Genomic DNA, 27,030 nt, shown 5'->3' on the forward strand with positions numbered 1-27,030 from the left:
ACACTTCTATTGTTGTTTGTTTTGTTTTTTTAAACAAAGAAGGTTCCAGGCATGGTGGCACAAGCCTATCATCCCAAGCAGAAGCAGGTGGATTTCTTGTGAGTTTGAGGACAACCTGGTCTACCCAGTTAGATACTATCTCAAATAATAATAATAATAATAATAATAATAATAATAATAATAATAAATAAAACAAGAGGAGGAGGAGGGAGAGGAAGAGGAAGAAGGGGAGGTAGAGGAAGAGGAAAAGAAAAAATTTAAAAAATTAAGGACTTAGTCCTACTTAATTCCACAAATAACAGAATCACTTACTGTTGAATACAATAAATAATACTTCACAAACACAAAAACCTTTCAGTGCAATCATCCTTAATAATAACCTAAAATTAGAATATCAATGTTTTTCATCAATATTTAATCCAAATTTCCACAAGTGTTCTTACATGTGCTTTCAGAGAATTGCTACAAAGAGTTGAAGCAATTTATGCTTCCAAATTTATGCTGCCTAATAAAACAGTACAATATCTGTTGTGCACCTGTGGCCATTACACAGAGAAGAAAAACTGTTTTGAATAGAGATGTACTGTGATTCTACCGAAAACACTGAGGTGAGTCAAGAAGAAAGCTAGGCACATGCATACATAGCACAAGCAAATCACTGGATCTACTGCCCAGCTTTGCAAAAGCAAACATACACATACTATCCAATGTTTAAATAGAAAATGCAAAGTACTTTAGTTATGTAATGGTTAAGGTATTTACGGTCTTTTAAGCAGTAAAGTATGAAGTGTTGTGGAGTAAACCAAGGCCTTTGAGGTACACTTAGCAACAATCATAGTCTTAGCCTTTATTTTGCATTTCTTTTAAGATGACAACAATAAAATTTAAAATTACTTATTTGAAAATTGCATTTATATTTTGCATTACACTACTCCTAAATAGTATTTAACTAAAATAAATATCAACTGAAGAAATACTAGCAATATTTTACTACAAGAAATGTAAACTAAGCATTTGTTCTATTTTTTAAAAAGATTTATTTATTATTATATGTAAGTACACTGTAGCTGTCTTCAGATGCACCAGAAGAGGACATCAGATCTCATTGCGGGTGGTTATGAGCCACCATGTGGTTGCTGGGATTTGAACTCAGGACCTTCAGAAGAGCAGTCGGTGCTCTTAACCACTGAGCCATCTCGCCAGCCCCTAAGCATTTATTCTTAAGCATGCTTACCCATCGTGGTGGTGGTGGTGGTGGTGGTGGTGGTGATGGTGGTGGTGGTGGTGGTGGTGGTGGTGGTGATGCTGTGGACCAATAAACTGCCGACAATTAAATAACTCATTCCCAATAGTCTCCCCAAGGAAGTCCCCACTTCGTGTGATACAAGCCTCCTGAGAACCTTGTGCTAAATGAGCAGAACTCACTTCCCCTGAAATACCATGTTCTGGGTCTTCAGAGTGAGCACAGGCATCTAGCATTCGTATTCGGTTATCTACAGATGGCAATGGCTCAGTATTAAAAACCAGGTCCTTTCCTGTTCCACTATTTGTCCCATTCCTTTCAGATGTGCCTTGGGATTCCCCCAAGCAAATGCCTGCTGGATTTTCTAATTTTCTGTTTCGAAGTTCTGTACCACAAGTATTTTTGGCAGGATTGTGACCATGATCATCGTCGTCCTCATCATCATCGTCTTCTTCATCTTCTTCTTCTTCATCATCTTCTTCCTCTTCTTCTTCTTCCTCTTCCTCCTCCTCCTCCTCTTCTTCTTTAAGGGCCTCGATGTCTGCAATGTCTTCTGATTGCACCTCACTTCCAGGGCTTCCAGCAGACTGGCTTGCATGGCTTGAATTGACTTCGTTGCTAGATCCATCACTACGCCCACTACTGCTACCAGGGCCACTGCTTCCATCTTCACCACTGTTGGCAGTTTCATCAGAACTTCCTTGCATGGATTCCTGTATTTATAAACAAATATATTTAAAAATTCAGACCAGCTAAAAAGAAACAAACTGGCTAACTAGATTTTATTTATTACAAGTGTCTATATGCACATGTGCTAGGGCATACATGTGAAGCTCACAGGACAACTTACAGGAGCTGGTTCTCTTCTACTGTGGATCACGGGGATCCCTGGCCTGTCAGTCTTGGTGGCAAGTGCCTTTACCTTTGCTCTATCTTTTGAGCCCACAACATACCTTTTTTGTTTGTTTGTTTGTTTTTTCAAGACAGGGTTTCTCTGTGTAGCCCTGGCTGTCCTGGAACTCACTCTGTAGACCAGGCTGGCCCCAAATTCAGAAATCCACCTGCCTTTGCCTCCCAAGTGCTGGGATTAAAGGTGTGCACCACCACTACCTGGCCACAACATACTTTTTTAAAATGCTAACAACAGTCCTGCCATATTTCTTTGAATACTGCGAAATGAATATAACCCTCAAGAAAACATCAAAAGAGATGTAAAGAAATGCCAGAGTAGTATTTACATTCTCAGTTAAAATAACAAACACGGCACAAATTCTGTTTAAGAGATTCTGAGTACTTCCTTACCTCAGTGTCAGACAGTCGCTGCTGCACATGTTTGTTTCTATTAATAAGCTGCTCATCCATTTCAATGTCACTGGCTCCACTCTGATGTGTGTCACTGTTATCACTACTTTGAGGACTCGCTGCTGGGGACCCTAAAAATAAATTTTTACATTTTTGTTTCTGATTTTAATTAACATACATCTGATAGGATAACACACTTTGATTCCTTTATTTATCAAACCTTATGCTAACCAGCCAAAAATAAAACCTCTAAATTTGTTATTTCTAAAAAAGATAAAACATTCAAATCTAAATACTAATGATTTTAAAAAACTGGTAAGAGGAAGCATGGGGTTATAGCTCACTGGTATAGTTAGTTGTTTGCTGTCTAGCAGGCTTAGGACTTCCACAAGAGAGATTTAAAAAGAAAAAGTGAGATGAATAGTTTACAGTTTAAAAATCTGTCTTCTTCTCAAAATGTAATTGTGACTGTAGCATAAACTGGAAAAACATATATACACTACATAAAATGAATAATCTCAAAGACCACCAGAACTCCAAAGTCACACTGTCATGCATTCTAAGGCTTGACTTACAAGGTGAAGGAGCTGCTCTTCTAAGCTCTTCTTCCTCTGAAGGAAAAGGAGAAACAGGAGGGAAACATTCTAAGTGACTGAGCTTCTCTGGGAGAGCACAGAGGGTTATGTAAGACACGGACAAGGAAGCCTGCTGCCTACTGTGGGTGCCTGCACACAAAGTTCTACAACAGTAGCATATGCCCAAAGAAACTGCTAGGTTTAAGTATATAGTTTTAGAAACTCTTTAGAAATTACTCATACATTCAACCAACAAGTTAGAAAAACTCTGACGTAAAAAATCCAAACACAGAATTGTGTTCTAATCTGAAAATTACTTAACAAAACATTTTGTTCCTTTCCCAAAAAAAAAAAAGAAAAATTAAACATGAAAAAATTTACTAACTTCTGAAAATATATATACATTGTTTAAAGATTCAGCAAAAACCAGTACCCAGAAACACTTTATTAACCATCTGATACAGAGCATCCTTCCCATTCCAAACAGGATTCCTATCCCACACTTCACTGTGAGGGAAGGTGGCTGCTGAGTACATGCTAAGTATCTTTTATCTGAAACACATGTGATTTTTTTTTAGATTTATTTATTTATTATATATAAGTACACTGTAGCTGTCTTCAGACACTCCAGAAGAGGGAGTCATATCTCATTACGGATGGTTGTGAGCCACCATGTGGTTGCTGGGATTTGAACTCTGGACCTTCGAAAGAGCAGTCGGGTGCTCTTACCCACTGAGCCATCTCACCAGCCCCTACATGTGATTTTAATGTGCCTCATATTGTGTTTATTCTAGAACTTTAGAAGTCTAAACACAAAATTCATTTTTGATTCATACACTTCTTTCACAAACGTCCATTTCCAGGCTTGCAAATACCCGCTAAAGTCACTTTACACATCATTTGTAGTAGACAGTGGCGAGATACATGAGCAAAGGTGTAGGGCTTTCTATGTGTGAGAACAAGGCTTTATTCAATGGAGTTGTGGGGTTTACAGCATTTTCAATATTCTGATACGAGTGGACAAAATGTACTAGTAGAAAATACTTAACACCTTAGTAATAAATTCAAAATGTGGTACAACTTATTGTGGTACAATATGCTTGACTAACCTTTCTTATTTCCAATGGGCATATTAGTGTTTAATAAAGATGCAAAAGAACTCTGTTTAGATAGTTGAGCCTTAGCTGCAAGTGCATTATTCCACAAAGCTTTAATTAACATGGATGCCAAGTACAGTGTCTAAAAGAGAGAAATTAAGGTTAGAAGCTCTGGGGCAGACATATAAAAAAATTTTAACATCTTTTTAAAAATCTAAATGTACATTAATTAAAAGTGAAGTTATCTTAACAACTACACAAAATCCTCATTGTGCAGAAAACAAAACGTACAGGTATATTCTCAACGTCTTACCTGTTCAGTGTGAACACCTGGTTCGAGAGCTGAGACCAGATTAAGTAAATGTCTAAGTGGCACAGGGTCCAGATTCTTGATGAGTGAAGGGAATAAGTCATGAATATATCGACTACAGTGCTTCAGCTAAAGTAAAAAGACAAACATTTAACAAACTGCCCAAAGTAAACTAATTACATGACATAAAAAAGCCAGGTTGCAAAGTCAACAAGCATCTCATACATTAGAAAAAAGAATAATTACTGGATAGCATAAATGGTACTATTTTTTTTAATTAAAAGTAAAATTTAACTGACTTATCTAAACCAAACAAACTACAACTAACTTTTAGTCAAGAAAAAAACAACAACAACAACAAAAAAAAACAAATAATATCTAAGTTTTTAGAATTCCTAATATCAATAGCATTAACATTAAAAAACAAAACAAACAAAAAACAAAACAACAACAACAAAAACTAGAAGAGATTGGGGAAATATATACCTGGGGAAATATATAAAACCTGGGTTTGGTACCCAATACTAAAAATAATGGCTATAATATAGACAATTAAAACCAAGAACAGGGCTGGTGAGATGGCTTAGTGAGTAAGAGCACCCGACTGCTCTTCCGAAGGTCCGAGTTCAAATCCCAGCAACCACATGGTGGCTCACAACCATCCGTAATGAGATCTGACTCCCTCCTCTGGAGTGTCTGAAGACAGCTACAGTGTACTTACATATAATAAATTAAAAAGTTTAAAAAAAAAAAAAAAAAAAAAAAACAAGAACAGAGACTAAAGAGATGACTCAGCAGCTAAGAGCACCTGGCTGCACCTCCAGAGTCCAGAACTTAATTCTCAGCACCCATATGGCAGTGTATCTCCAGTCCCATGGGAATCCAAAGCCCTCTTTTGGTCTCTGATAGGCATTGCACACATGTAGTGCACAGATATACATTTAGGCAAAACATGCATACACATAAAATTTTACATAAAATGTTTAAAAAACTGATTTGAGAAAACAACAACTACAAAAAAGTAACAAGCAAAATGCTTCCAGGTAGATTATATTCTGATTATCAGTGTATTACAAATAGTCAACAATTTCTAAAGAACATACTAGAAATTCTTATCAAAATAATTCAAGACTAAACCAAATGATAGAAAAAAAATCTGTTTAATAAAAAGTAGAAATGTAAAATATACAACAAAAATATAATAGTAACCATGTAATAAATGTAATGGGGAGGGGAGAGGAGAGGAGAGGAGAATTCGAGTTTCAAAAGGTTTACCACCATTAGAGCATCTGGACAAAGACTTTTCAACATCTCTATTATAAAACCTTTCAAAAGCACATGGGTGGCACACACCCTTAATCCTAACACTTGAGAGGCAAAGGGAGATGCATCTCTTGTGATTTCCAGGCCAGCCAGGACCTGTTCCTCCACCTCACACACATGGAGGCCTTTAAGAGCTATACCTATCTGTTGAGAGCTTTCGGTGACATGGGACTCTGGCATTTGTCACTGGGATCAGACAAGGAAGAAGGCTCAGATAAGAATGTCAGAAACAGAGACCATGGGGCTTTGTTTCCTGCTTTGCTGAACTGCTACCTTGTGTGATCTCTCTGCTTGCTACTTTACTTATTACCTCGTGGGATCCTTTGGCTTACTACTACCCTTGATTACTTTCTTGTGTGATCTCCTTGTTCACTACTTTCCTTAATTACTTTCTGATCTAAGAACTGACCATGTTTTTGGATGTACCTGGAATGATATAAGCAGGCTGGAGAGACATAAACCTGCTTCAGCCTCAGTGTGGGCAGAGTCATGAGATCATTGTGTCTGTCTTTCTTTTTCAATCCTTACTCCCTTTCTTGAGACCCTGTTGACTGACTGAGCTGGTTTAGTCACCTTTTAGTAAACACACACACACACATATCCCGACCAGAGACCAAGCCTGAGAACCTGAGCTCAATCCTCAATACCTACACGGTGTAAGGAGAGAACTGATTTCTGCAATTTGTTCTCTGACCTCCATACATATGCCCTCCCCAACAGTCAAACAAAAGGGATTAAAAAAAAAATCCTTCAATACAGTGTTTGGACAAAGATCACCAGTAGGAAAATTTCATAACAAAAAGTTAAAGAGATCAAAATTACAATAGCTGAAATGGAAAAATTCACTTTCATTGGGGTACTTCTCAAAACACACTATGGAAGTTTAGAGATAGGTATGAGTTACAAGAAAGAATTCCAGGGCTGGAGAGATGGCTCAGTGGGTTAAGAACACTGCTGACTCTTGCAAAGGACCCAGTCACTAGAGCACACATATATATCCCAAGCATGAGGACCTGAGTTCAGATCCCAAGCTTGCATATAAAAACAGACAGAGTAGTGCACCAGTAATCCAAAAATCAGCGAAAAGATATGAGAATCCCCAGGGACTGCTGGCCAGGTTAGTATACCTGATTAAGTGAGCTCTAGATTAAATTAAAAAAACATGCATCAAAAAAGGAAGAAGGGGGGGGGGGGGGATGATGGATGGACAGGCCACAGGTAGAGTGTGAGAAAAAAATACACCTCATACAGCCCTCAGGCCTTCATGTGAATATACTTCTGCATAACTACAGGTAAATGAACACATACATACATGAATACACCAGATTCAGAATTAAAAGAAAACCAAAAAATCCGAAATAACTTCTCCACAAAGCAAATACATGAAAAACCAGGGCAAAGTGAGTCCCTTCTCCTGAAATTAATAAGGATACATTAATAACCACCAAATGGGGATCAATTGGTTGAAAGCTTATACAAAAGAAGTCAAAATAATTTAAATTATGAGCTGGAGGAATGACTAGTGGTTAAGACCACTAGCTGCTCTTCCAGAGAGTTTGACTCCCGCCAACCGCATGATAGCTCACAACCTTCTGTAATTCTAGTTCCAGGGGATCCTACAGTCCTTTCTGGCCTCTATGAGAAGCAGGCATGCAAATGGTACATAGAGGCATCTACACACATAAAACAAAACAAAATAAATAAAATTCAAAGGCTGAGAGGCAGCCCACCTTGAGCAGGCCACAACCTATTCTCAGGTCCATCTACCTTTCTGCCTGAGCACGGCTATCTCTTAGCCTAGCCTTAAAGTTTGCATCAACTGGAATAATTAACTCCAAATCTACTTCATAGAAACAAAAACAGTGTGTTCAAAGAAGACAAGGATCACAACATTTCTCGAAAATCTACCAGTACTATCCCCAATAGCCTAAAATAATGGTTGCTTAGACAAAATTCCAAAGAATTAAAAGAATAAGTGATAAATGAAAGAAATGAAAAAACATAAATTTCTGTATGGCTTTCAAAATAGCACACACTGAAATGGAATAAAGAAGCCAATACAGAATATAAAAATGAAGTTCAATAAAAGAGATACAAATATTGAGAAAGAAACTAAATGATGCTAAAACCAAAATTCACTAATGCAAACAGAAGTCACTAGAAAGCCTCACAGTCAAAATGGACAAAGAGAGGACAGGCTATCAGGCTTAAGAGAGAAGCTGGAGTAAGAGCTGCATTTGAGTAAAAAAAAAAAAAAAAAAAGGCTTTTAAAACTATGAACAGTAAATACAAAAAAACAAATATAGAACATAGAAGGAAAGGGAAAGGAACGGTACTGTAATGTCTGGGATTAAACTAAAAAAGGAAGTTTAACTAAAAAAAGCACATAGAAAATATTTTCAATATAAACAAATGAAACATTCCCAAACATTAGATATTAGAAAAGGTCCATTCATGTACAAGAGACATACAAAACAGCAGTAAATACACAGAACCAGAAACAAACAAGACAAAATGAAAATTCCACATCATATAATCAAAACACTAAATATAAAGAATTACAAAAAAAAATGGAGAATTGCAAGACACATACAAATGCAGCCCTATCACAGTAACAGAAATTTTAAAACTCAGACAGGCACAGATATACAAATTCAGGTTCCGAATGACCACAATCACCAACTCAGGCTACTATACCTAGCAAAATTGCCATAATTGATGTGGAAAGAAAAATATTCCAGGATAAAAGCAATCAAAATCAAAAGATATTTATGACCTAAGACAGCTCTAAAGGGAGAACCCCAAAGAAACAGATACAGGAGACACTGGGTTTGGATATGACTCTCTCTCTCTCTCTCACACACACACACAATCTAAGGGTGGGCCACTAAGATGGATTCAGGGGGTAAAGACATCCTCCACTAAGTGCAATCTCAGTAGGTGGTAAGAACCAACTCGCACAAGCTGTCCTTTGACTTCATGTGTGTGCCATGCCGTATGAGCCCTCTCTCTCAAATAAATGTTTAAAAAGAATAATCAAACAAGGCAACTAATAAACGTCAAAGAATATAAACAGATAGTCACAGAAAATAAAAACTATCAACCTCATTCATAATACAATAAATGTAAAATAAAATACTAATGTCTTCTCATCCATCAAATTTGCAAAAAAAATTAAAATGAAGCTTTATGACAATACACAAAGTAAGGAAAAAGTGGCACTGACCTAGTACTCACAAGAAAAGCAAAGGTCTGCTTTAGGTATTAATTCTACACTTCAGTAGACATTGGTCCTATACAGAAGTTTTGTACAAGTCAGGAATAACTATCAGATACTATCTTATTCTAATTTATCACAGAATGACCAGGAGAAAATATGTCCGTAAATGGGAATTCATTAATTATTTTCCACCTAAATAATGACACATCATAGTCTTAAAAAAAAAGAGTATTAACTGGCTAGAGAGATGGCTCCCTGATTAATAGCACATACTCTTCTTGCGGAGTCCCTAGGTTCAGCGCCCAGCACCAACACAGAAGCTCACAACTGCCTATAACTCTGCTTCCATGAGATCTGACAATATTACATATAAATTAAAAATAAATCTCTTGAAAAATATACAATGACAGAATAGACAGACAGAGACAGACAAGAGAGACAGGCTGACTAAACAGATCCCTGGTTTTAAGCTGTTAGCTTATGCCTATAATCCCAGCATACACACACACACACACACACAGAGAGAGAGAGAGAGAGAGAGAGAGAGAGCGAGCGAGCGCGCACTGTGTACATATAAGACATGTAAGTGCGACAGCACTAAGGATAAGAAAAGTTGCCTCAGACACTAAGGTGCATGGGAAGTGCCAAGTCCATTTGGTATTCATGGGGATTTAGAGTCAATACCATGTAGAAACTAAGGGAATGACTATTGGGTCTTTGGTTTTTGTTCTGCTTGTGTGTGTGTGTGTGTGTGTGTGTGTGTGTGTGTGTGTGTGTGTGTATGTGTGTGTGTTTCTGTTTAGGAGATGCCACCTATGTGTGAGTGTTTTCAGAAGCCAGAATAGGTGTTAGAATCTCTGAAACACAGGTTACAAACATTTGTGAGTTAGCTGATGTGTAGGTTTGGGAACCAACACATCAGTCCCCCAGTAGCAGGTGTTCCTAACCTCTGAGCCATCTCTCCAGCCATACTTAACATACATTTTTTTTTTTTCCCCGAGACAGGGTTCCTGGCTGGTTTGGAACTCATTCTGTAGACCAGGCGGGCCTGGAACTCAGAAATCCACCTGCCTCTGCCTCCCAAGTGCTGGGATTACAGACATGCGCCACCACTGCACGGCTCGAGCCTTCAGTTCTAATGATTCTAATATCCTATATTCTATCAATAACATAAGAAAACACAGACTCAACTGAAACCTCAAGAGTTCCTGCCATATCTTCCCCATATCTTGGTCTCCTTTTATACAATAGGAGCATTTGAAGCATTATAAAAAAAAATTAAGTAGGTAAGAAATGTTAGTGTTACCTGTGCTGCAGCCCAAATGCAGTCAATATGCTGAGTACTCAGTCGTCCCTCTGCTGCCAAGAAATTCAAAATCACTTGGCACTGTTTAATAATCTACAAGAGGAAAATTTGGTATAGTTACTTTTTAAAGTCTCTCTATATAATTAAGAAAAAGAAACAATTGTCTACAAACCTCAATATGTAAATTTGGTCCAAATATATGTTCTACTACATTGTTGCTAATAAGCCAGTCTGCAAGTTCTTTTGCAATGGACCTAGAACCAAATGATTGAAAAAATATTATTTAAAGCATTTTCCCATAAAGACACCAGAAAAACTTCCATATAGTTCGAATTGTTTTAAAAAAAGTACAATACTACAAATCATAACTACACTGAAATGTAACATCATATTCCTTGAATTTATAACAATTAACATTTGAAAAGTTAATGTAACACCAACTCCTGAAATGAGAACTTTGTGTTCATGAATTAATTTCCACAGTAGCACTGTAGCATTTAGAGATTTCCCAATACCAATTCTATAATGAATTAATAAACAAAATAGGAAGTATGTGTTACCTAAGAGATGAACACATAAAAGAATTGTTCCCAATAACAACCTGCATGTCTCCTTCCTAACACTAATGAAGAACTCATCTTGAAGAGGTTAAGTCATTCGCATATAGTTGTAAAGTGGAAAGAAAAAAACAAAATCAATACAGTGCCAATGTATTTTAACTACTTCTGAGTAGATCTACTACAGATACGATCCATAAGGTTAATTTTTAATAATTAATATATGAAATATGAACTCTAGCACTTAGGAGAAGCAGGAGGTCACCTTACATCTGAGGCCCTCATGTCCTAGAGCAATCATTTCTGGGTTACCCAGAGCTACACAGCGACTCTTGTCTCAATAAAAGCAAAACCAAACCAATTTGTTTTGGGCCAAAGTGAATCATTTTTAGAATGAACATTTATCTTTACTTTTGAAGATAAAGACAGTCCTTACTAGTAAGAAATAGTATAAACCGTGTGAGAAAATTAGAGCAAATAAAAATACAGTGTGTGACTACTGTTAAAGACTAAATTGAGTATCCTTTAAAACCTTAAGATATGCATATTATACTATCACATTCGCCTGTTTTCTTTTTAATTAGATATTTACTTTATTTACATTTCAAATGCTGTCCCCTTTCCTGGTTCCCCCTCCAAAAACCACCTATCCCCTACCCCCACCCCTCCAAAGTCGCCTGTTTTCAATGAAATGTTTTTAATGGATTTAAAAACTTTTCCATCACTTCAGAAAAATCCTACTTGTTGGCCCATTTGTAATAAGTCAATCCTTACTTTCACTTCAAGCCTTATTATTACTCTACGTTTCTTTTCATAATTTATCAGTTTATAGACATTTCAGATTAACAGGATTAAATGATATTATTACTTTCACTGCGCTTTGAGGAATACAAGCAGACTCAAGCTCTGAAACTATGGCCTCTGTGCATGCTACATCCAAAGCTTTCACTGAGCATCTTTTATACCTGCACTGTACTGTGCTGTATGTAGGTGTTATGTGGATATATATATGCATATATATATATATATATGGGTGAACACATGTGTGGAGACTAGAGGTTTATGCTGAGTGTCATATCTAATATATTGAGCCAAGAGCTCACCAATTCAGTTATTCTAGCCATCCAGTTTGTTCCAAGGATGCCCTCCCTATCTTTGCCTTCTAAGCACTGGGCCCAGTCCTGAACACACAGAGCCATCTTCCCAGCCCTACAGTTTTTTCCTTGCTTGTTTTTAGTTTTATTTATGTCATACCATAGTCTGCCTATTTCCCAGGCTCTTCTATATTATCATTTATATTCATAATCCTTTCCTTTTTGCTTTTTTTTGTGGTGTGAATTAAACATAGTACCTCGTTCATGTGGGCAAAACCTCTATCACTGAGTTTCATTTTCTTTTATTGCTGAATAGTATTAAATTAACCAAACCTTTTTTTAATCATGGATCTGTGGGTCTGTCTATGTAGATAGATGATGCATGCCTGCCTCGTTCGTGCCTGTGGAGACTAGACAGGGCAACCGATTCTTTCAAGTTGCAGTTACAAGTGGCTGTGAACCACCCAATGTGGATTAGTAAACTAAACTTAGGTCCTCTAGAAAAACATAAGCGCTCTTAACTGTTGAATAATCACTCTAGAAACAATAAATCAAATTTTCATTAAGTGGTAGTATGTATTTCTTATTCCCTAATAGTATTACATCATGTCAATATACTACACTGTTTATCCATTTAAGTTTATCTTATAGTATGTATTAATACTGCATTCTTTTTCCATTACATTGTTTATCTATTATTTCTCTACATAACTTTGATTAGTATCTAGATATTTTCTACTTTTTTTTTAAAAAGATTTATTTATTTATTATATGTAAGTACACTGTAGCTGTCTTCAGACACACCAGAAGAGGGCGTCAGATCTCGTTACAGATGGTTGTGAGCCACCATGTGGTTGCTGGGATTTGAACTCAGGACCTTTGGAAGAGCAGTCAGGTACTCTTACCCACTGAGCCATCTCACCAGCCCGATATTTTCTACTTTTAAGTAGTTTTGTTCATGTGCCAGTCTCTAAAACATATGATCACATATTTCATGGTAGATAATGAGTAGTAAGACTGAAGGCCATTATACTCAATTTATGTTTCGCTTTAGGGAAGTGTTACTACATTTCTTTATTATAGCTATGTAGTGGCCAAGTAATATTTCATTATGGCTTTAATATATCTTGCACCCTACTCCTTTTTTCTCACATTTGTTGGGAAATCAAGGATCCTCCTTTGTCTACCTACCGAATGTTAGAATTAGAGGCATGTACTACCACACCCATCTATGCTTCATGTATTTGAGCTTCTTGTCAGGTTAATATATGTGTGTGTGTGCATGTCTGTGGAAGTCCAAAGAGTGTTGACTCCCTGGAGACAACTGATTACAGGTAGCTGGAAGCACCAAAAAGGGTACTGAGACTTGAACCCAGAACTCTGGAAGCAAGTGTTCTTAACCACTGAGCCATCTCTCCAGCTCCAGTGTATGTTTGTTTTCCCTTAAAGAATCTTAAACATATATTCATCTGGGTGATATGTATGTGTGTGCATGCACACATGTGCACTGCTGCTCATAGAGATCAGAGAAGCGCATGAGATCCCTCGAGTTGCTGTTACAAGTGGCTCCAGACAACTGACATGGGACCTCTGAAAAAGAAGCAACTGCTCCTAACCACTAAACCATCTCTCTAGCAACTTAAGTATTTATGTTTAAAAAAACAACAACAACAACATGTTTGAACGTATTGTTCCATACAAATTGAAGCCACAGGTAAAGATTTCCAATAAACACCTGAAATCAAATAAAGTCACAACTATATTTGTATAAAAACAATGACAAATTGGCATACTTCAGCCAAGGCATGGTGGCACAAACCTTTAATCTCAGTATTTAGAAGGCAGAAGTAGAGAGAACTGAGGCCAACCTGGTCTGCACAGTAAGTTCCAGGCCAGCCAAGGGTACAGTCTTCTCTTTTTTTAATGTGTAACTCTGTATTAACTAATGCTCCTACTTACGTTTCTGTGTCTGATACCAATGATTCGTTATTGCACACATCATTGAAAGTATGGAGCTGATTCTAAGATTAAAGAAAAGAAATTAAGGATTGTCCTTTGAACAACAAAACTGTTAGCAAGTGGCATAAAATAAATTAAACTGGTTATATATATAAAAACACAGCTGAAAAGATGGCAATTATAAAACAGAAGACATAAAACAATGAGTATACTACTTTATTATGTTAAATACTAAAATTATTTGTAATAGAAACATTTATGCTTTATTTCATTAAACACATTCAAGAAAGTAAAGCCGAGTAAAGAAAAAGAGGTTGATGCGATCTAGTCAGAGCACCTTCTGTCATCGGGGACAGGCTCAGAGAAGGCTTCCTAGGCCACACTGGCTTGAGTTTTACTGAGAGAAATGCCAGAAGCACTTTCTGTATTTACAAACCCCACACCTAAGTAAGCTAGCTTTTCTGGGTTCTGACATTACAAAAGCTACATGAGCAATGGAAAGAAGTCAAGCCAGCCAGGAGCGAGGAAACTGAGAGCACACCCACTCTAAAGGAGTCAGCTGCTTGTCTTCACCTATCCCCACCCTACACATTCAAACACACAGGTTTTTATGATTCACCCACTTTAAGTAGTACTTGGTAGTTTAGTTAAAATGTACCTGCTACTCAATGAACTGTGGCTTCTGCGTGAAAATTAACCATTAAACAGGTGCACACATGTGATTCAAGTACTCAAGAGGCAGAAGCAGGAAATCCTACATTTAAAGTCATCCTGGGCTATAGAGCCAAAACGTGGATCAAACTCATGATTTTTTTTTTACAAACAATAATAATAATAACTTTAAAATAGCCAGATGTGGTAGTACACTCCTGCAATCCCAGCAGCCAAGATGTTCAAGCAGTAGGATCAGGCGTTCAAAGCCAGCCTTGGCTACATGGTGAGATCAGACTGACCTGGCTACCATATAACACAGTCTTATAAAAAAAATTTAAAGAAAAATTTATCCAGGGAGATGGCACAGTAGTTCTTGCCTTAAAACAGTGCAAGCATAAGGACCTTAATTTGGATCTCCAGCATTTAAAAAGCTGTATAAAACAGCACATGTTTATCACAGAGCGACCAAGGAGAATGCCCAGGATGTACTGGCCAAGCATGCTGGTTAAAGCCCATTCACTTCAGATTCATTATGAGAATCTGTTTCAAAGAAAGAGAGAAAGCAACTGAAGTCACAGGTATCAACCTCTGCCCTTCACACGCACGCACGTGCACACACACACACACTCACACGCACGCACACACACTCACACACAGTTATTCAGGTAACTAGCACCTGAGTGTAGGAATTCACGACTAGCTTTGACAATATACTAAGACACTGGCTAAATGAACAATATAAGCAAAATAAACTGGGCAACAATGATGAGACTCTGATCTCGTTTTTTAGATCAATTAGTTTTAAAGATTTATTTTTATTTTATGAGTGTTTGCCTGAATATATGTAAATGCACCACCATAAAAGAGGCATCAGATGCCATGGGACTGGAGTTGTCAGCCTACATATGGGTGATGAGAATCAAACCAGGTCCTCTCAAGGACAATAAATGCTCTCAACCACTGTGCCATTACTTTAGTTCTCACTAGTCTCATTTTTAAAATAAGGAAAATACAGAAATTATTTGTGAAGGCAATACAAAATAATCCATGCATTAAACCTAGAATAATAAAGTCCTTCTCTAGTATCATTATTACATTTGTCTAGCAAGCAAACAAACGAGTTACCAAAAACAAAGGAAGCATTGCTTACTGTTATCTGACTCAATCCAGCCAACCTCATGGTCAGAGTTGGTGACATAAAGTATTTAAATGCAAGGTCTAGACTTTCCTTATCAAAGCACAGTGTTGTATCCAATGGCTCTTTCACTGTACTCCACATTAGGTCAGCCATATTACGAGCCGCACTCTGTCGTAACTCCTGATCAGAGAGCTTGCATAAATACCTAATGATTCAAAAACAGAAAGCACACAAACTCACCAGACACTTCTGAAAATGCCAACAGAAATTCACCAACATTCCTTTGCTCCAAACCTCTGTTTTATGTATGAGACCCCTGGAATCTTTACATGTACTTACTGTGTGTGCAGGCATGTGGGGTGTGCCACACCATGGGTGTGGGGGTCACAAGACAACGTAGGAAGTTGGCTCTTACTGCCACTTACATGACTCACAGTGGACAGAACTCAGGGCATCAGGCTTCAAGTACGTCCACCCACTAAGACATTTAGTGAGCTGCAATTTAAACTATTTTACTTAATAGTTTTTTAAAAACCTCTTAATTGTGAAAACGTGTCATTGCTTAGATTCCAGCTTGACCTCACAATTGCAAAGAACCAAGTCATTTATCATTGGGTGCTCCATAATGCTTTGTCACTCTCTAAATCTGTCATATTTATAGTTCTGGATTTAGTGATTAGCAGCTGACTTCATAAGACCCGGCACATTTCCTTCCTAAACACTAGCAAACACTGTTAAGGTATGCATTCAAAGCACTGGGGATTTTGGTTTTCTTCTAAAAACCAATAAACATATGATTTTTTTTTAATTGTCAGGACCTCGCTCATGTCTGTAGATGTTAACTCTCTGTTATCCAACCTTTCAACACCATAGGATCTGAAAAATGTCACATATGCCTCTCATTGCTACATGTACAAGTGTTTACAATGTGACTCAAAATACTACTCCCATCAAAAGGTATCTCTTTTACCCTACTGAATCTGGACTTTGCCAGAGAATGTGCTTTTGTCAAGGCAGTATCAACAAACATGACTAAGAAAGTTTATAGCTATTGAACTTGCCCTCTACTGTTACAAACTCTTCCACCATTAAAAGAAAAGACACAAATTAGACTACTTCATGAAAAAACAATCTCTGACTAACCAAGAGACATCAAGCAACTATCAGACATGAATATGTATGTATCCTATTTCCCAACACTAACTAGGCTGCTAACCACAGAACAAGGTTATCCTCAACAATCCAGTTTCTTCAAAGCCAGTCCAAATCAGTTGAATTATCTTACCAAGTATGAGAATTAGTAAACACCCTTTACTTTAAAACACTAAGTATGAGGCAGAGGCTGTTTGCTTACATAGCAAAAGCAACTGGTACAGGGCTTAACCCTAGACTCGCCTATATTTTCTTTCTTTTCCCTTTAAGTGACCTCATTTGTTCTACTAGTTCCTGAACATTGCTCTTATGCTGACAATGGGATTGGGAGAGGTTTACATGTGTGCATGAGTATGTATGTATTATATGCCCATGTGTATATAACCACACATATGTATGGAGGGCAGAGGTCAATGTGGAATATCTTCTTCAACTGCTCTATCACTTTTAGTTATTTATCTGTCTACTTATTTATTTAAATATACCTTTATCTTATGTATCTGGTTTGCCTGTTTGTATGTCTGAGTACCATTTGCATGTCTGGTGCCTGCAAAGGCCAGAAGAGGATGTCATCAGTTCCCCTGGGATTGGAGTTGCACACAGCTATGGAAATTAAATCCAGCTTCCTGAATGGCTGTTTGATCAATGAGAACTAGTAATTTGTTTCTACTTCTTATATCTGAACTCAAGCCTGCATACCTATGTCAAATCCCCAGTGCTCCTGCTGACAGCTAAATGACTTTCTTCTGAACTAGAAGCTCATGCTTTCAGTTTGCCAACATCACATTAAAGACTCAAAAGTAATACCAAGCTTTCTCTGTCTTTTGTGTCACTGTTAATGATATCCAGAGCAAGAGAAAAATCTGAGAAGGGGTGAGTATTTGTGTCATCTATAATGTTACTTTTTCTTTCTTCTTTGTTTTCATTTTTTTTTAATTAGACTTACTCGTTTTATGTGTGTTTTGCCTACATGTATGCATATGTAACATGCCCATGCTTGGTGCCAATAAATGTCAGAAGAATGCACTGGAACCCTTGAAACTGGAATTACACCATGTGGGTGCTAGAAATTGAACCCAAGTCCTTTGCAAGAGCAGCCAGTGTTCTTAATTACTGAGCTCTCTCTCTCCAGCCCCAGCACTGGTACCATTTTCTGTATAGTCCCATCCATGCTAGTCTTAGTGATTTTATTTTCATTTAATATATCTATTTTCAATATAGCTGTCAATAATCTGGGTATAATTAATATAATTTCTATCTACAACATGGCACTGAACTTTTAAGCCAGTCCCTTAATTTCTAATAAATTCTCTATAGAATTTAAAATGAGGATTTTATTAAAGGCCAAATTAGTCTTTTAAAAACCATTATGATGGACTGGAGAGATGGGTCAGTGGTTAAGAGCACAGACTGCTCTTCCAGAGGTCCTGAGTTCAAATCCCAGCAACCACATGGTGGCTCACAACCATCTGGGGATCCAATGCCCTCTTCTGATGTGTCTGAAAAAAAAAGCAACAGTGTACTCATACACATAAAATAATAAATAAATCTTTAAAAAAAAATTATGACTCATCTGCCCCATTTGTAAACCCAAATACAGACAGTAACCTACAAGGAGCTGAATAACCTGCCCTTGCTAAGCACTACAACTTTATATCATAAACACCCTCCCTTCCTTACACAGCAGGCACACAGCATCCTCCTCCAGACCTCCTTTGTCAGACTATTTCTAAGTCTTTGTCCCTACAACTTTATATCATAAACACCCTCCCTTCCTTACACAGCAGGCACACAGCATCCTCTTCCAGACCTCCTTTGTCAGACTATTTCTAAGTCTTTGTCCCTACAGTTTTTTGTCCTAGAACATCTCCCTGATACCACATGATTAACTGGTTCACATCCTTTATGTTTTCATATTTCCTCTCTATCATATTACTTTACTTACATGGCACTCATCACATCCAAGATATCCTGTTACTCTGATATTCTGAAACACCTCAAACAGTATCAAGAAAAATAGTAAACACTCAAAACTTTACAAGTAAATGAGGAAAAAATTGCAAAGAACTCCTGATTTTTAATTTTAAAAAATTAATTCTTAGAACTCTCACAGTTCATTTCTAAGCTATACAACACATCTTAGGTTACCTTCTTAGGTGGAACTCAAATTCACTTCCACCTCAAAAAGACCTTTCTCATTCCCAGAATTTAACTTATGTGTGTTCTTATGTACAAAAGTGTGTTTATAGAGGTTGGCAATATCATTCTTACAGAACCCAACACTTTTTCACTTTTTGTTTGAAACGAGGTCTCTCACTGCCTGTAACTTCATCCAATAAGCTGAGTAAGGGGGTGGGGGGGTGAGCTCCTGCTTGCCAGTCTCCGATTGCCACCTGCAAGCATTTGCTGTCATACCTGGGTCTTTATATGGCCTCAGGTACCTCACACTTATACAAAGGCTTTTCAAACTGACTCACTTTTGCAAGCCTTACTTCACCTCACCCAGTACTTAAACTTACAATACACTATTCTTATTTTTTTTAAAGATTTTATTATTTTATATATATGAGTACACTGTAGCTGTATTCAAACGCACCAGTAGAGGGCATCACTGGAAATAGAACTCAGGACCTCTGGAAGAACAGTCAGTGCTCTTATCTGCTGAGCTATCTCTCCAGTCCCACAATCCATTCTTACTGTTCCTATTTCTTTCCTGATATTTATCCTATTCCTTGTGATTTCTTATATACTGTAATGAGTTACTTTCTAAATGAACTGTACTATAACATATTAAAACTACTTACTGAATGAACTCAGTAAAACCATAAAAATTGTTTAGCTCTTCCTAAACTCACATGTAAAAAACAAGATTAAGTAATTTTCCAAAATATAAATATCAAGTATAAACTCATACACATGCATAAAAATTACTATATACTTATTTATAAACTGAAATCTTCCCTAGGATATATCTGCAAGAGTCTTTCAAAAGCAACAAAATTGTTATAAATTGTTTAATTGTATTATTATAAATTTACTTAATTAAAGAAATTTAGAACACTTACCTGATAACATACGTTCTAAAAGGAATAATGTGCTGCATGACAGCAGGGATATGTAGCCATATCCTAATCTATAAGTAAATATAAAGAAAACAATGTATAATAAAAATGTTAAGACATTTCACAGTCTTCCAATTAATTTAAAACAAAAGCAATTTAACATTTGGCTGCCTCTAAAATGCCACATATTTTATTTATAAATTGTGAATAAAAATTATAAAAATTTATGAATAAAATTTTTAATAAATTTGATATAAAAAATTAATTACATTAATTAATCTAATTTACACACAATAGTATAAAATCAACTTTAATACTCAAACCATGCTTTCCCATATCTCTTTGTATGATAGCAGCTACAAATCCGAGTAATGAACTGGCTTTACAATAAAACTATCACATCCTTCATTTCAAAACAGATTAAGTTATATGATTTGCAGTCATTTCAATATCCACGTGAGACAAATATATTTTTCTCATTTGCATGTTCATTACAGTAACCTCTGCAACGTGCACCACTCCCCTAACTTCCAGGGCTCATCTGCCAGATCTGCTTGTTAGGGGAATATGCCCTTCATTCCTCACCATCCATATCTATCTTTCACAAAGCTTCAGCACTCCACTATCAAGTGCATGTCCTTTCAATACGAGTAGAAGAGTTCTTCCATGAAAAACACATGGAGGGTGGGGCATTATAGTGTATAGCCCTAACCCCAGTAGTTGGAGACAGAGGCAAGGATCTCTGTGTTTGAGGGAAGCACAGTAAGTTCCAGATCAGTCAGAACTACGAGGAGAAACCCTGTCTCAACAAAATATACATACATACATATATACATATAACATACATGTGTGTGTGACCAAATATATGTGTATATATACATATATGAAGTAGGCACTGAAGAAACAGCTCATTCTCTCTCCTACACATACATACACACAAAATGTAATTTTAAAAAACTTTTATTTATGTGTATGAGTCTTTTGCTTGCCTATATATACCATGTGCCTCCTAAATCTGAAGTTGTATAGAGTTGTGAACCACCATGTGGGTGATGGGAATTGAACCCAGGTCCTCTACAAAAACAACAAGTGCTCTTAACCTCTGAATCATCTCTCCAGACCATAAAAAAATTTTTAAAGAAATATTTGCCCCACTTATAAAAGACTGAACATGGTAAAGATTAAGCCAAATTAAAGTGAAGTTTAAATGCAACCAATTGAGATTTATGTGTAAAGTATAAAAAGTGACTCAAAGTACAAAGATAAAAAATGAGCTGAAAGGCACTTTAAAAAAAAAAAAAATGGTATGGATACTGTGTTTGCCTTTCCAGAAAACAAAGCTACAGAAATTAGGACAGAAAACAAACGAAAGGACGATATTAGGTATGAATACACTTTTCAGGTACCTTTGCTAACTGTGGTAATAAAATTCTAGCAAACCTCTAACTACATGTTAAATATCTCCCTAATACAGGGAAAGTGTTCTCTGTTACCCAAAGCTCAATGACAGACCTATTTTTAATAAAATAGCAAAATAAAATTCTTACAAAAACAAAGCAAAAAGCTGTCAACCTACTGTCTGATCTGGCATGTAATCCTAATTTTTTATATTTAAAAGCTTCTGGCTGGGAGAGACGACTCAGTGGTTAAGAGCGTGACTGCTCTTCCAAAGGTCCCAAGTTCAAATCCTAGCAACCACATGGTGGCTCACAACCATCCGTAACGAAATCTGATGCCCTCTTCTGGAGTGTCTGAGGACAGCTACAGTGTACTTACATATAATAAATAAATAAATCTTAAAAAAAAAAAAAGCTTCTGTTCCTCCACTTGTAAGGGAGGCAGGAGAGGCAGGATCTCAGTGTGCAGTATCTCAAGCTGTCCTGGAACTCACTATGTAGACAGGCTGCTCTCCAACTCAGAAACTCATCTCCCTCTCTCTCTCCCTCCCAGTGCTGGAATTAAAGGAGGAACTGCCACACCTGGCCAGAGCAGCACTAACAGAATTCAGTCTGTTCTGGCCACCATGGCAAGCTTAGGTCTGATATTTTACTCAATAATATAACATACACTGTTTTTAGAAGCATATAATTGGTAAAAAAAAAAAAAATTGCCTTCCTAGTTTGAGGAAATTTTCAGAAAAGAGTTAAGAACTAAGAAAAAATGTGCAAAGATTTAAGAACAAAATTTAGCCTCACAGAGAGACCTACCATATGGATGTCAAAAGGCACACATCCTCTTTTAATTTATATTCTACTACTCCAATCTGTAATAAATAGTGGGTGCTTCTTTTCCTAAAGACTTAAAAAGTCAGCAGAAAATAATAACAATTTTTTTAAGGTTTCTTTTCTTTCTGTAGCTAGATCTATTACTTCTAAGAAAGGATCTGTACAAGTGGACTACTTGTACAAGGCACTAACCATCAGACTAAGAACTGCTGAAGGCAGTCAAGTGTGGTGGTATAAACCTTTAATCCCAGAACTTGAGAAAGACAGGTGGATCTCTGAGATGGAGGGTAGGTGGATAGCGAGTTCCAGGACAGCCAGGACTACATAGAGAGACTCTAGTTTCCAAATAAAATAATAATAATAATTATTATTACTATTATTATTTGGCCAGTATTATGTTGCATTGTTTCCATCAACATAGAAAGAAAACAAAGAAACATAATAATTATGATTATATTATTATTATTATTATTTATTATATTAAATCTTTTACTTATTGTTTGACTTCTACATGTGCATAGAAGCCAAAGGATAAATGAGTAACTCTCAGGAGGTTTCCTCCTACAACCTTCTGAAGCCTGAAGTCAGTAACTAAGGCCATCATGCCTGCCACAAGTAGCTCACATCTTACCGGACCAAGATTGCTTTTATTGTTGAACTCCATTTAATTTAATGTTACAGAATCCTCTAAGGAAAACACCATCATCATTTTCATTTTAAGATTAAAAGTTAACATTTTAAACTAAAATTTAAAAGGAAACATTTAAATTCAGAACTAAAATCTAACTATAAATCCAAAGAAGGCTAAGTTTGATGGCATACACCCTAAATTCTAGCAATCTCCAAGCAAAGGAAAGGTAATAAGGAGCCAGGCATGGCCTTTAATCCCAGCACTTGGGAGGCAGAGGCAGGTGGATTTCTGAGTTCGAGGCCAGCCTGGTCTACAAAGTAAGTTCCAGGACAGCCAGGGCTAAACAAATAAACAAAAAAAAAGAAAGGCAATAGGATCTCATCCAAGACTGTAACAGCAGACCTTGTCTAAGATGCATAAGAGGTCGAAATAGAACATACAATAAACATGCTACATTCACTTTTTCTATATTAAAACTTTTTCAAAATATAAAAAAACATGGAATTATTGATATAAAAATGATCTTGGTAAAAGTCGTTTATTTAAATTACAGACACATATGCAATAAACCTGAGCAACACCAGTGTCCCCCCTTTCCAGTGCACAACAGCACTATATGGCTACCACTGGACACAATGCAACACAACACTGGCCAAGGACCTTACATATACTGTTTTATTTTATATACATTTTATTTAAATAATACAAAAGCTTAGGGTTTTTTTTTTTAGTTAAGTTACATTTAACTTCACCTATAGTCTTCCTAAAATAAGCACAGTAAGATATTAAAGGCTGAATATACAGATATAAAATTACTTCCCTAATAAAATTTTCACTGTGCTTCACAATTTTTATAGTATAAAGAGAAAAAGCAACATTACATCATCCTATATAATGCAGAGGGAAGTCAGACATATTATAATAGTGAAGTAGATTAACATTTAATTTAAATAACGCAAAACCTAGGAAGCAGAAAGTTTTCCCAGGACAAAATCCTAGACAAAGGTTAATTTCAACACAAGCTACCTACCTTTGCCTTTTATATAAAAGAGGTAAGGGCAACCTTTACCTGTTTTAAATTTAAAAGTTGACTAATTTTATTCACATTATAATTTTATTACCTTTCAAAAATAGACTTTACATATTTAGTTTTTAAATTATGCAGAAATTAAACATGCAAATTAATCAAAACCTGCAATTTCTGGACAAAAATATTCATGACATTGAAATGCAGACATTATACTAAAAAGTTGAAGAATAATTCCAAACTATACTTACATTAGAAACAACTGTAATAAATGCATGTGCTATAAGAAATGGTAACGTCTCAGGAGTCCCATATTCAAAGCAATCCTTCATGAGAGAAAGGCCATTTTTCCCACAAAACAGACAGACATAACGAAGCAAATGCAAGGGTACTTCTACATCCTATAAAAAACAAAAGTGTATCCTTTTAAATTTATAAGAAATCATTTTCAGTTTATGAGCAACACTGATTTACTATCAGATGTAAAAACTCAAAAGATAAAACAAAACATATTTCATAAACCTTAGAATATAAAAAAATACTTACATTCATATCACAGAATGCCCCTAATATGTTACTTTCTTGAGTCGATATATCCTAATTAAAAAAAAAAAAGTATTAGACCATTATTAAATGATGGTCTAAAAAAATTTTTCTAAAAGTGATCTTATAAAATCTCAAGAGTCTATCTTACAGCCATCAACAGCAACATCCCCTACTGAAGTTACAGTATCTCAGGTCTGAAGTATTCTTAAAGCCTTCTACAGAAACCTTCCAGTAGTACACACTGTACACGGTTTTCCTAATTCTGCCTAAGCTTCTTTCACAGTACCTGGCAAAGTGTCAGACAAGTATTCTACAATTGAACCACGCCCCTAACTTTTTTCTCTTTTTTTCCTTTTTTTGGAGATAGTGTCTCACTGTGGAAGCCCAGAATGGCCTTGAATTCATAAGTCTGCTGTCTCCACCTTCATTATAGCTGTGTATAACCACACCGGGCTTATTTTTCCTTCTCAAATAAAACCAATTTAAACAACATAAGCTTTCCTTTAAAATCAGGGTGAATCTGTGCTGGGTTAAAGACTCTGTTTAGTGGTAGAGCGCCTGCTTAGCATGTGTAAGGCCCTAGGTTGGGTCATTACCACTTGGGGGCACACTTCAAAAGAGTCAGAGTAATTCTTAAAAATACAAATTAGGTGATTTTCAAACTACACTCTAGAGCGCTCATGAGATGCACTCCAGAGAATGTATTTCCCAAGATTTGCTGCCCAAAGCACACTCGTTGGGGACCATATAAGCAAATGTTTATGGAAGGGTAAACAGTACTTATCAATACTTAAAATGTGGACTGCTTTAGACCTGCAGATCATCTTTTGAATATTTTAGTCTGAAGAAGTACCAAGAGAAATGCTGGAAATTTTATGTATAATCACATTCACCGAAACTCGTAACAAAACTAAATTCAACTAATACTAATAGATCAGATAAGTAAATGGAAGCATAAACACCCAATTTCAGAGAACCTATGAGAAAGAAAACACTCTAAAAACTGAGATGTGGTAAAAAGTTTCACTAAACTGCATACGACATATAGGTTAGACCTAGAAACTGTTCAAAGCTGAGAGGGGGTAGCACACGCCTTCAATCCCAGAACTCTGGAGGCAGAGGCAGGTGGCTCTCTGAGTGAGGCCAGCCTGGTCTACATACAGAGGGAGTTCCAAAACAGTCAGAGCTACACAAAGAAACCCTGTCTCAGAATAACAAAAAAGACCTGTTGAAAATTTTTAGAAAGAAAAAAATGAAATACATCTGTATGTTCTAGAAAAGAAAGCAGCCAGGTGGTGGTGGTTCACACCTTTAATACCAGCAATCTGGTGCCAGAGGCAGACAGATCTTTGAGTTGGAGGCCAGCCTGGTCTACAGAGTGACTTCTAGGATAGGCAAGGGTACACAGAGAAACCCTGTCTAGAGGGGAAAAAGGTAATACTCTCTATTATATCTAAGAACAAAAATTATGATCAGGACCTGATCATCAAAATTACTTAAAAACAGGACCTTGTGGCACGAGAGAGAAGGCTCACTGGTTAAGGGCACTGACTGTGTTTCCAGTAGACCCAGGTTCAAATTCTAACTCCCACATGGCAGCTCACAACTGTCTGTAACTCAAAGATCTGACACTCACAAAGACATACGTGCAAGCAAAACCCCAGTGCACATAAAATAAAAAGGCAAATAAATTTAACAACAACAACAAAAAAAAACCAAACAAACAAAAAAAAAGGATCATGCTATTGGATAGCACAGGCTGGCTAGAATTTCAATCCTCCTGGCTTTGGTTTCGTAAGGATAGGATTTCAAATGTACAGTACAACGTCTGGTCGATCGCAATTTAAGGGAGATTAAGAGGGGGATTTGAGACAGGGTCTCACATAGCCTAGGCTGGCTTTGAATTCCCAAAGCAGCCAAGGATGACCTTGAACTTCTAATCCTACTCTCATCTGCCAAGAGCTCAGATCTGAGATAATAGATGTGGAGATATATATATATATGTGTGTGTGTGTGTGTATGTATATATGTGTGTGTATGTATGTGTATGTGTGTGTGTATATATATATATTTCTTTTTGAAAAGACTGTAACAATATAAACTGATTAGGTAAAAGGCCGTGTTTTGTTACTGTGGAAGCATGGAAAAATATATAAGGTTCAAGTCTTTTAAGGTTTTTATTTTATATATTCTGTTTTTAATTTGTCACACTATACATACACTCATCTGAAAGCAATACCAAGAGAACTCATTTATTCATTCTTTGCCATTACTTGTTTCATATAAAGATGAATTGTTAAATGACTCTGAAAATGACTGGCAAATCAGCGCTCTCAGAACACTGCAATTGAATTAAACTTACCTAACAAGTAAAAACATTTTGCAAAACAGGTATGCTAAATCAAACAGTTTTTAACTTTCTAATACCAGAGCCTCAAATTACTCTCAACAAAATGTCTATAGTTAAGGATGTAGTTCAGTGACAGAGCACTTGCTGAGCACATTTAAAGCTGTGGGTTCCAGGAAAACTTCCAGAGTTTCAGAACTCCTGTGGTACCATTTAAGTACCAAGTCACTGACTAAGAACCATGCTGGAATACGAGTGCAGA

General features: G+C 36.6%; 1 protein-coding gene across 3 annotated transcripts in view; it reads right to left on the minus strand.

Annotated features, from left to right (window-relative positions):
* Nucleotides 1-27,030, minus strand: part of Usp34 (ubiquitin specific peptidase 34) — a 189,522-nt gene that overhangs the window by 126,649 nt on the left and 35,843 nt on the right. For 2 of the 3 annotated variants that reach the window (XM_085829073.1, XM_029483282.2), the window contains exons 4-15: nt 24,422-24,472; nt 24,127-24,276; nt 19,996-20,063; nt 15,791-15,983; nt 13,987-14,048; nt 10,549-10,630; nt 10,377-10,469; nt 4,531-4,656; nt 4,230-4,359; nt 3,121-3,156; nt 2,546-2,676; nt 1,235-1,956 (exon numbers count right to left, since the gene is read on the minus strand). In XM_085829073.1, the coding sequence (XP_085685199.1) occupies nt 1,235-1,956; nt 2,546-2,676; nt 3,121-3,156; nt 4,230-4,359; nt 4,531-4,656; nt 10,377-10,469; nt 10,549-10,630; nt 13,987-14,048; nt 15,791-15,983; nt 19,996-20,063; nt 24,127-24,276; nt 24,422-24,472 (1,844 nt within the window). The remainder of the gene's footprint in view (nt 1-1,234; nt 1,957-2,545; nt 2,677-3,120; nt 3,157-4,229; nt 4,360-4,530; nt 4,657-10,376; nt 10,470-10,548; nt 10,631-13,986; nt 14,049-15,790; nt 15,984-19,995; nt 20,064-24,126; nt 24,277-24,421; nt 24,473-27,030) is intronic. The other variant, XM_085829072.1, reaches the window with a different exon arrangement.

Source organism: Mus caroli, unplaced genomic scaffold, assembly GCF_978045245.1.
Source record: "Mus caroli unplaced genomic scaffold, Mus_caroli_1 scaffold_13, whole genome shotgun sequence".
NCBI lineage: Eukaryota > Metazoa > Chordata > Mammalia > Rodentia > Muridae > Mus > Mus caroli.